General features: G+C 49.1%; 3 protein-coding genes across 3 annotated transcripts; 2 read left to right on the forward strand and 1 right to left on the reverse strand.

The window, feature by feature from the left end:
• Window positions 1-2,908: 2,908 nt before the first annotated feature.
• On the forward strand, window positions 2,909-6,556 carry EDB91DRAFT_1212236 (uncharacterized protein). Its single transcript, XM_041320761.1, has 4 exons — window positions 2,909-3,360; window positions 3,411-3,763; window positions 3,821-5,361; window positions 5,415-6,556. The coding sequence occupies exons 1-4, from the start codon at window positions 3,029-3,031 to the stop codon at window positions 6,318-6,320; spliced, it is 3,132 nt and encodes a 1,043-aa protein (XP_041168290.1). The 5' UTR covers window positions 2,909-3,028; the 3' UTR covers window positions 6,321-6,556.
• A 41-nt stretch (window positions 6,557-6,597) lies between these two features.
• EDB91DRAFT_1189458 (ubiquitin-like protein) lies at window positions 6,598-7,801 on the forward strand. The gene is made up of 5 exons (XM_041320517.1): window positions 6,598-6,825; window positions 6,897-7,009; window positions 7,119-7,186; window positions 7,241-7,264; window positions 7,336-7,801. The coding sequence occupies exons 1-5, from the start codon at window positions 6,748-6,750 to the stop codon at window positions 7,380-7,382; spliced, it is 330 nt and encodes a 109-aa protein (XP_041168291.1). The 5' UTR covers window positions 6,598-6,747; the 3' UTR covers window positions 7,383-7,801.
• On the reverse strand, window positions 7,802-10,586 carry EDB91DRAFT_1189462 (uncharacterized protein; the record flags this gene model as incomplete). Its single annotated transcript, XM_041320518.1, is given in 7 exon segments — window positions 7,802-8,183; window positions 8,299-8,724; window positions 8,744-9,064; window positions 9,087-9,746; window positions 9,781-10,052; window positions 10,085-10,109; window positions 10,250-10,586. Coding segments are annotated over 7 exon segments (2,136 nt in total), but the record flags the coding sequence as incomplete, so codon positions are not given.
• Between the last annotated feature and the right edge of the window lie 148 nt (window positions 10,587-10,734).

Raw genomic sequence — 10,734 nt, forward strand, 5'->3', positions numbered from 1 at the left:
TAGTAGGGAAGGATTGAGTAAGAGATGAGAGGAGGAGTGCGAAGAGGATGGTTGAGATGTTGTTATGATAGGATTGTAGTGGAAGAAGGGAAAGATGAAGTGAGGAGGTGGAGTTGAGGGACGAGCGAGATGGAGTATTTTGCGGTGTTTGAGAGATCGGTGGATATGATGGAGTGTAAAGGATAGGGAGAGATAGATTAGGGGGGACTAGGAAAAATTAAGGAATGCCCAACCTTGTTGACGATTCATCTCTACACTCACCATATGCTCCTGATGCTCATTCTGGCCTAGTCAATCACTCAAAATTGTATATATACAATCATATTGTACACTGATTCCCCGGTCCAAGTACAACCGATGCCTCTCAGAAAGTGTCTTTTTCTAAGAACCTGTGTTTGTGTCATCAATTAGCACGTCTCAAAGCTATGATGTTTTGTTCACATTTTCCTGTTGAACTGATAGTCAACCTTACATGAGGGACGAGTGAGATAGAGTATTTTGCAGTGTTTGAGAGATTGGTGGATATGATGGAGTGTAAAGGATAGGGAGAGATAGATTAGGGGGGACGAGGAAAAATTAAGGAATACCTAACCTTTTGTTCGTCCTTTGCTCTTAGTGATGATTTTCCTAACCTTTCCTCTTAGTCATGCTTCCTTTCCTTTGCTCTTAGTCATGATTCCTTCCCTTCGTACCTTCTTTCCTTTCCTTTATGTCACCATTCCTTTCCTTTGTGTCATCTTTCCTTTCCTTTGTGTCATCTTTCCTTGTTCTTGGCATTAAGTCTAACCATTTTAGACATAGTTCTTCCTCTGTAACCAAGTATGTAATGCTTCTTTCCTTCTGTAACCGATTATATAATTTCCTCTTTCCCTCTCTAACCATATTAGGACTTTCCTCGAAGGAAAAATCTATGCCCCCATAATTTTTCAACTCAAATAGATAGGGGACGGGTGGACGGTGGGATGGTTGCATAATGTATGTTGCCAAAAGGGGAAGGGGACGGGTGGACAGTGGGAAAGTTGCATAAGTGACTTTAACCAAAAGAGGAAATCCAAGTGCAGAAAAAACACTGATGGGAAAAAAAGCCAGGGGGACGGGTGGACGCTTATGTAAATTATGTCCAAATAAGGCAAAGGTGGACGGGGACGTTTGCACCCTGTAAACAGTCACAACATATAGATAGATGCTAGTGAGATACAAGGAAAACAGTCGAAAAGTGATGGGTTCAAGGAAGTTCAGGCACACCAGTCATGTGACTGTCCCAATGCGGGTGTCCCCCTCCCAATATGGGTGTCCCCCTTATGTAAGTGTTCCCTTCCCAATGTGGGCGTCCCCCCCCCTATGTAAGTGTCCACCTGCATCGGGAGCTTGGCGAAGGCGAGGTTGTGGTTTTACGATGAAGTTGCAGTCCGCAGGGAAGTATGTAGTCAACATCATGTTGATGGGACCGTACCATGATGCCTCATAGTGAGGCAGGTTGGCCTGAAGTGCCTGCAAACACTGCAGAAGCCAACCTTGGAGAACATTTTCCATCATATTGCTAACAAGGGCTATCAACTAACATGTCATTTTCCCACTGCAGAAAATCGCAGGGAGACAAACCTACATATATAATTGGATCTATCATCAGATTCCTCCCTACTACACCATTGTCCTTCCTTGGAGGAGAGATTATTTCATGGATCTTGCACCAAATCTAAGATTCTTGTATAGGAAACCTTTCAATCCCAGGTATCCTCATGCACATTTTAGAACTTTCTATTTTACAAGATTGAGCCTCATCACTCAAATTCAGGTTGTGGCACAAGCAGTTGGGCAAAGTATGTTTTCTCCTACCAGTATGATATCTAAACCCACCTTGCTTTAATGTCCCTAGATTAACTCTTGCCATAATGCATGGGAGACAACAAGGAGCCACTACATCTAGCTTGGATGATTCTACTTGTAAGTCCAACTTTTTTTTTCACAGGGTATTTCTCTGGTGCCAGGTACTTTATTTGGCTGTGTTGTCAAAGTGCGAACACTAGTTCGTGTATACCTTATTAAGGAAACAAGCATTATAAGATAGGAGTAAAGATGACAGTAGAGGAGTATGAATGATGGCAGAGGAGACTTGTATAAATCATGGATATGACAAGCACACAGAAACCAAGTTAAAACCCAGAATGCAGAGGTGCAATGGGAGTTATCTTCTTTCAAGTTCCACCACCCCCCTCAAACCCTCCCTACAGCTGCAGCTGCTAGACATCCTCTCTGGCCCTTCATTAGGTGTCCACTGCCATTACACTTCCTCACAATGCAATACCCAGATGAAGCAGATGATTTTGCCCAGCTTACCCTGGAACAATTTGTCAACCATTCTCAGTACTTGTTTATGCCCATGCATAACCAGACAATGGATCAGGCTGCAGCAGTATTTTCTCACTCAGCTGGTAAAAGGTATATAAACTGTTAGTCTGCCTGATGAGATGGCCAGTACCATTGAAAGCAGGCCTTGCATTTAGCAGGCCTTTACTTACACTCAACTAACTTCCATCTCTTTCACTCAAATTGCCTCACAACCTTGCTCCACTTGGTTGTTTGGCTCCCCCCTAACCTACCAGAGCATACATGTGCTGCCAGCTATAGTCCTATATGAGCAAGTTGAATGTGTTGAGATGGACATACCACATGTGGTAGTATTTGTCCAGAAGTGGAGTACTTAAATATAATGTTGGTGTTGTCGGGGAATTGGTTTCCGAGCACTGCATTGGAGTAAATCAAAAGAGCAAAATAGCGGACCGCATGAGGGACATCTCAACAACCTAAGTGTACTAACCAGAAATGACTGTGACCCGAATAACGAAGTATCAGTATATACCTTGAGGAGTAATGGCACAGCCTCCATTGTTTACTCTTTGTTGTTCGTCATAGCTTGTTAACCGAATATTTCTCCCAAATTAGTCGTTCACCGCAGCGCGCTGGAACTCTTCTTTGTCGTGTCACGCAGCGAGCACGACTTGACCGATCATAATACGTGTAGTGTCTAATGGTTCACCGTCTGCCAGACTCTCGTCTCCTGTCCAACCTTATAGCATACGAAAAGGAGTATACGAAACATCTATCCGCTCTTTTCCCCATATCACATGCTGCTCTCGCTTCTCTTTCTGCATTCGCCGCCGCCTCTCCTTCTGCTAAGCCCTTTTCTAATTCTTCAGTCTCCCTAGCCCAAACTATTGGCGCCATCGTTGATATCCTCGCCGGCGCCGACGATGCTCTTCAGCTTTACAATCAGGCGGTCGAGAACTGGCGCGACCAGCTTGGTCATTTGATACAGCTCGAGGAAGACATAGCCGCTATTCTTCGTGACAGGGAAATTTTGTCCGTCCCAACTCTTTCTGTACTACCTCTCTGTTAACTATTCTTTTCAGAGTTACTCGCCTAATCAAAGTTTCGAAATCATCCAAGGCCGCACGGGATCCTCGTTCATCACTGATCTTACCATCTGGTTCTACCTCGTTCACGTCTCTCCCTTCTACCAATTCTACGACACATGGCTCATCTAGCACAAAACTTCTACAAGCTCAAGAAGAGCTACGCGCATGTGAGGCTCATTTGGCCACTAAAGAGCTCGAGCTAGAGGTACTTCGCATCAGCATAGCTAGAGAAGGTCTCGGTGCTCGCTGTCGCGCTCTTGTTGATTGTGGCTGGGCCTGGGGCGAAATGGGCAAGGAAGGTCTTCGCGCGTTACAGAGTCTTGGTGCTTCAAATCCTGATAGTCAAGGTATGTTGATATACTTGTTGTTTAAAGTACTTATTCATTCGCGTGGTGCGCACGCAGTTCTAGAACAATCATTGGCATCGCATTCACATTCACATTCGCCCTCCGCATCCATCACCCTTCCTCAACAAAAGCCTTTACCCCCTCCCGCGCTGCCCCCTCATCTCATACAGGGCCCACTATCATACTCTTCCGACATTTCCTCCCTCACACCTTCTCAAAGTGCTTCGCAACTGCACGATGGGCCCTCCCGTGAGACGAGTCAAGAAGGCGCACTTCCTGATCACCCCAGCCGCAATGGTCATGAAGAGGTGACAATCGCTATTCCTCCTGCGCACGCCATCTCAGAACTTACCATGCCCACTGGTGTCCGTTCTCCGTCCCCTCTCAGTGTCCCCTTACCTGAGAGTTCAACCGACCTTCATACCTCTGCCTCGGAATCCCGTCCCCTCCCGCGTAGAACCAGCACACAACAGAAGCGCCGTCCATTATCCAGACGTATCACGGAGGTGGACGAAAATGAGCACAGGGAGGGGCCTGCTGTCGTTGAAAATCCCTACTTCCCATCCCTTAACCACGTTCGTAGTGCAGACGATAGCAGTGAAGAGGAGGAAACTCAAGGTCCCTTGGAGGTTGTTGAAAACAATCCATTCGGACAATCGAAGCGCTTGTCCCTCCGTCACAAAGCGGCTCCAGAAACTACTGAGCACATACCCGAGCGAGACGCCAAACAGCGGGGGCGTAAGTCATCCATGAGTTTCTTCGGCTCTCTGCGCGGTTTATTCAAGACCTCGCACAAGGACCAGACTCGGGCGGAATGGGATGACACCACAGAATCTCCGCGTACGAGTAAACACAACAAAGGAAAGAAGGCCTGGTCGACACGAACAGATGCCAACTTGAAGGCTTCCAAATCTCAAGACAGTTTAGATTCTGAGCCCAATGTGGTACCCAAGCCTTCCCCGTCTTCAGGGGGTGCGAAGTTGCGCAAGGGTCGATCGCCAACGACAGCTCCTGCGTCGTTTAGTGGGTGGCAGAGTGACGGACCCCCGTCTATAAGTCCACGCGCAAGCGTCAGACGGAAAAAGAAGAAGTCAGTTGCAGAGCTGAAGGGCAAGAACGGCGGACATACAGATGGCGAGCTTGACGCAAGTAATTCAGGCTTTCCATCTCGAACCCAGTCAGAGGTTGTTACCCAGCGTCCGTCCGCGAAGCGGCAGATAACACCAACCTCCAGCCCTCAGGCTCAACCGCTTTCACGTGCCTCCTCAAACTCAACGCGGAATAGCACCACGCCTGCTCCATCTTCATCCAATCAGACACCAGCCAAGTCACGACATCGCAGAGTAACTACAGACCTCTCTGGGAAGTTTGATAGCAGCAATGGGGAAGCGTCTAACGGAGGTTCTCCGCGACGTTCAGCCTCCCTCACGTACGGTGCTGCACCTGGGGATTATTCCGCAGCTGCAAAATCGAAATCAAAGCGTACACCCACAGCAGGGACAGTACATCCTTCCCCAGCGAAAGGTAGCACTAGTGTCAGTCTTATGAGCATTGTCGAGGATGTTGCACGACAGAATCGCAATACAGGGGGCACCACGGTCAGTCCATTGCTTCCAGCGTATTCTCGCGACTTGAACTTATCTTCTAGCAGAGTTCACCTCCAAGCACAACGAAACTTGAGGTTCCACGCGCCCCTATACCAGGTGTACCTGTCAATGTGTCGCGGTCCTCCAAGCTTTCCGATGATCGATACCCTGTCCCTCGTTCAGGTTCATTGGACATTCCCCGTGCACCAGGGTCAGTCTTCTCCGCATCCCAGTCACTCCCAGTCATTTCGGGCACCCAAGGAACGACAGGACACAAATACGAGACACCACTCAATAGCCCATCTACAAAAGGGAATGGTTCAGCTTCAGCCTCTAGAAGCAAAGCCTCACGACCAGCTGTATCACCTCTTCGTTCAGCTCTTCGAAATTCCAGCCGTACACCTTCGCCCAGTCCAGCTCAATTAGCAGAGATACAGATACGAAAACGAGGAGCTGATGTGCGCGCCGAGGAGGATGATAAACCTCGTGGACGGACACCAGAGCGGGAGGATCCCGGGGAACGTACTCCAAGACCAGCTCGACCTGAGCAAGCTACTCAACCGAACGGTGTTTTGATAAGGGATTCAATTTCGATGACATCGATATCGTCATATGATACGGCGCAGGAAAGTCCTGTTGAGGGAGAGCCAGCTCCTGAACCTCAAGTTCCCCCGGCTCCCCAACATGACACCGAGTCAACAGCCTCAACTGAGACACCGCTTGCAAGACGAAAAAGTGTCCGGGTATCTCTTCAACCGACCTTCTCTTCTACTCCACCTGCTTTGGACGATGATGAAGCTCACGCCCGTTATCCCTGGAGCTCAACGAAGAAGGACAGCGACAATCAGGAGGCTCCCAGCGAACCTGGCGTATGGCAGGACTCGAGCGACGAAGATGAAGAGTACAGTCGTGCACGGAAATTGCTCAGTAGAGTCGGTAAGAAAGACAAAGGGAAGAAGAAGAAGGTATAGCCTGTTATTGGATTTTGGAGGCAGTCCCGATCAATGCAGGTGGGCTAGATGAGGCTCGTCGCATCCCTTTGACGCTTGATCGACGTTCTTTCTTCAAGTTATTTTCAGCGATTCGTTTGCGGTCCTTGGTTAATCGTCACATACTTCGCATATAATTTTTTTTCATCCTTGTGAATATAGTTGAGATTTTTACTCTATAGTTCTGAATACATAGACTGGATATTTTCTCGTTTGCCAGATGCGCTCGCCGTCGAGCACGGATTAGGTAAAAGATGCTGCACAAACACCGACAATCTCAGTGCTCACCATCCCGTATTCACAAGTTCCTCCTTGTCTTCGTCACTTCCTTGCTGAGTTCACCTCGCCCACGTTATCCGCGTTTCCCGATCTTTATTCGCATTATCTGTACAATCATTACTTGCTACCTATGGCTGAAGAGCAGCAGCAAAATTCTCAAGGACAGGAAGACTTTAAGCAAGAGGACAACGCGCCAATTAACGTCAAGGTACGAAAATCGATGGCATCACGCGACTTCCCCATCTTACAAAGGATCGCAAATCTGATCTTCTTACCCAGGTTGTAAGCTCAACTGGGGACGAGGTTTTCTTCAAAATCAAGCGCAACACCAAGTTGAGCAAGCTTCAAGGCGCTTATGCTACTAAAGTCGGCAAAGACGTGGGCAGCATTCGGTGAGCGAGTTTTTCCTATCTTCCTTTTTGGAAGTAGTACAGGTAGATTTTTCTTGGCGGAGTCATATTTGTTGGTTCCCTATGTGCTGAACTGAACGCCCTTAATCAGATTTTTATATGACGGAGCGAGAATCAATGACGACGACACGCCTGCAAGCCTCGACATGGAGGATAATGGTGAATCTTTCTGCCGTCTTATCTTTGTCCATTTCTGACACTACTCCTATCTAGATACGATCGATGTGATGGTAGAACGTGCGCACCCTTCCAGTTTCTTCGTTTCTTTCCTAAATTTTGATCTCATTGTCTTCTTTTTGGATATGCAGAGGTTGGCGGTTCATCTCCTGCATATTTGTACAGTCGTCGCCCTTAATTGTATCACTACCGATTATTCGCTTTTCTGGTCAATCTCACACACATTCATATGCATCGACCGATACCTTTTGCTCATTTGGATGAGCAACCACTTGGCGCTCAGCCGCTCTGGTGATGAATGTATCCACTTCTCTCGCCGCTCAGCGCGTTTTTCGTTGAGTGGTATATCGCTGTAGAATCTTTTCAATGTGAGGTGTGTCTACTTTATCTACCTGGGGTGTCGTGAATATTACTCTCGCACTCACAAACGATCTGTACTGTGCATTGACTCGGATCTATTCCACGTCATATTTACCCGAGATTGTCACTTTTTAGGGGGTTACTTAGCGTCAAACCCAGGGCCAAGTACTCGCTGAGCAAAAGCCCCGATAATACTGAGTCTCGCCTTCAAGAACCACTTAGAAGTTTGGAAGCTCACGAGTGCAGAATATATCTCTGTGCGACGTGGAATAGTTATGGCAGGCTTTAGGATGCAAGAGTTCAAATTCATGAGGGTGACACTTGGATGTGAGCTAGATACAACAGCAGTACCAACGGCAGTAGAATTAAACGGTCTCGCGCGGGAATAAGTGTGAATGAAATGTAACTCCAGTGTTGAATTATGAGATGAAGAATGTGAAGTTGCGGGTCATGATGTGAGAAGGATGTGAATAGATGATGTCAAATAAGTAGCATGCAAAAAATCAGAGAAAATCAGGCAGTGTTCATGCAGGTCTCCACTCAGTACCTGGTCTGTCAAACATGTGCGACGCTTCTTGCCAGCTTGCTGGAACAGGTTCACCGGAGACAGAGGAGCCTGCTAATGTAGCAGGCGCGGTTATGAATGACTGAGCCGCGGTACTAATGTCGGGTCGGCTATCATCGCTTTGCAATCCCATACGGCCGCGTAGGGATATCTAATCGCCTGAGCCCACGCTCGCAGGAGGTAGGACGAGCAGTGAGATGAGAGGTAGTGGCTTCCGAAGGTGCAGAAATAGAGGGGGCAAAGAAGGAAGGGTTCGAGGGAGCCTCTCTCAGACGGGACCCGGAGCTTTGACCTACATGTGGCCTGACTCCAAAGGTATAATTCTCGTTGCTACTGTGCACTCCCTCTGACCCACTACGTGAGCGAGAGTCGGATGAGGACACCATGTCCTCCTCAAGACGAGCCATAGACGAATTTGCACGAGAGCGCATGGTCTGGACAAGGTCCAGCGACGATCGCGAGGCGGCTCCGATGCTCTGTATGAGTGACTGCGCCCGCGAACGGACGGCTGAACCAGCACGGGATCTCGACGAACCCGACAGAGAGCCAGAACGAGAATCAGATCGTGAGCGCCCAGATTGTGAACGTCCAGAATCTGAGTGATGCCCACGGACGGCGACGGCTGCTGACCATCGAAGATTTCGGGCTGCGAGGACCAACACTGAGGAGACCAACGCTATCCTCGCCTTCTGCAGCTTCATGGGGACCTTCGGGCACAGGCTGTTCCATCATCTGCGGCTCTTCGTCATCATCTTCATTATCTTCATCTTCATCTTCCTCCTCCCCTTCCACCCCTGCCTCATCGTCAACCTCTTCGCTAAGGAATGATTCATAACCACCACCGCTGAAGGTCTCTGTCTGGCCGCTGTCGACCCGGATTCTGGTAGAAGCACCACGACCAGTGTACACAATCGGAGAGGGAGATGAGGACAACACTGATGGAACAGTTTCCTGCACGAGCGCGACCACGACCTGGTTGGGGGTGACGAGGCGGCATAGGTATTGGGCTACCATATCCGGAGCCAGGACTGGACATGCCCTCATGGGAGTTGGGAGACTCAGATGAAGTATCCCGATTGCCGGTAGATTGTGTAGAATGTGACGCTCTCGACTCCGTTGAGCGGGTATTCGTAGATGCATGGGTCCTAGGAGTCGAGTGTGTACCGGGAGCCGAAGATACAGAGCCTCCGCGGGCAGGACGGCGAAGTTGGAATGGATAACGAGACATTACAGGCTGCCCAAGACTGGACATCGAACCTGAGGTGCGTGGCTGAGCTTCGCTGTTCTCCTCGACTTCGATCTCGACCTCCCCTGCCTCTTCGTCGTCGTCGTCGTCGTCGTCAGTATCTTCATCCTCTTCATCGTCTTGTCCTGGATGTTCAGAGCCGCTGGTGATTGGCGACCTACGTTTCTCCTTCCTGGAACCAGGGGAAGGCGGGAAAGGGATTTGATCCTTGGATGACACTTGAGCGCTATACGCAGCGAATGGATACGGAAGTTTCAGCAGGGGTGCTGAAGGACCAGTCATCTCCTTGTCCTTCGATGATCTCTTCACAACCTTCGGGATGATCTCAGACAGTTCCGGTGGGGGGCGCTGGCGCCTCCCCAGATTCCTCCCTTGGATAGGAGAAAAGGTCCTCGGAAAGTGCACCGCGTCTTGCTGGCGGTGGCGCCGAAGGGAAACCAACAGCCGCGAGCACCTGCTCGACCTCAAACGGTGGGGAAGTTTCCACCCCTAGCAGTCCCGGGTCTTCCTTCTTTGCAGTACCAGACCACCGTGCAGGAGGCTTCACCGTTAAGCAAAAGTCATAAGCTTCTTGGATGCGGAGACGTGTACAAATTCTCCAGCTCCAGAGAAGAGCATCTGTTTCAGAGGCACCATCGCTGTGGTTGGGCATAGACTTCTCGTGATCCTCCTCCCACCTAGTAGCGTGGCCCACAGAGTCCGGCACAACCCTGGCCAGCTCAGAATCCACAGACCTATCCTGTTCGGTGTCAAAAAAAAAAAAAATCAACAAAAAATCAAAAGAAACATGTTGGCCTTTGATTACTTACCAGCTGAGAAGCAGGACAAGGACACGCCACGCCGTCCAAGCGGCATTGGCAATAAGGAACGCCACGGGCGTAATCCGTTAGTGTACCGTCTGACGCACGGAAGTAAGTTGCATCGCGAAGATTGAGACCAGCTTCGAGCATAGCGACATAATCAGGAGACGCAGATGTGAATGCGAATAGCAAAGTGAGGGAGAGACCCGCTCGAGGTAGCAGAAGCGCGACAGTGGGCAGGTTCTGTGAATAAAACCAGAACGTTTCCGCGATGCCATCACGAAGACTGCCATTTTCGCCAAAGAAGGCCGAGAAGCGGATGTATTGCATGAAACAGAAATTGGTGTAGGACGTCATGCAAGTGAGATTGAAAGCAGAGGAAGAAAAATACAATGGTGTGATAAGCGGTCGCTCTGCATCGTCATTCAGCCTGGAAAATAATTTTACAGATAAATGGCACTCACTAAACACGCCATCGGCGCCAGAAGGAGTAAACAAGATCGTATAGAACAAAAGACCATGGCGATCCAAGCCAGCCAACAAGCTATGTACGCGGCCA

The sequence above is a fragment of the Suillus paluster genome, assembly GCF_016628075.1.
Source record: "Suillus paluster strain FC165 chromosome Unknown EDB91scaffold_708, whole genome shotgun sequence".
In the NCBI taxonomy this organism is placed as follows: Eukaryota; Fungi; Basidiomycota; class Agaricomycetes; order Boletales; family Suillaceae; genus Suillus; species Suillus paluster.

Coding starts and splice junctions, on each gene's coding strand:
- EDB91DRAFT_1212236 (XM_041320761.1), top strand. CDS start 3,029: ATGGTTCACCGTCTGCCAGACTCTCGTCTCCTGTCCAACCTTATAGCA. Junction 3,361..3,410: donor CTTCGTGACAGGGAAATTTT/GTCCGTCCCAAC, acceptor TATTCTTTTCAG/AGTTACTCGCCTAATCAAAG. Junction 3,764..3,820: donor TTCAAATCCTGATAGTCAAG/GTATGTTGATAT, acceptor GTGCGCACGCAG/TTCTAGAACAATCATTGGCA.
- EDB91DRAFT_1189458 (XM_041320517.1), top strand. CDS start 6,748: ATGGCTGAAGAGCAGCAGCAAAATTCTCAAGGACAGGAAGACTTTAAG. Junction 6,826..6,896: donor ACGCGCCAATTAACGTCAAG/GTACGAAAATCG, acceptor CTTCTTACCCAG/GTTGTAAGCTCAACTGGGGA. Junction 7,187..7,240: donor CCTCGACATGGAGGATAATG/GTGAATCTTTCT, acceptor ACTCCTATCTAG/ATACGATCGATGTGATGGTA.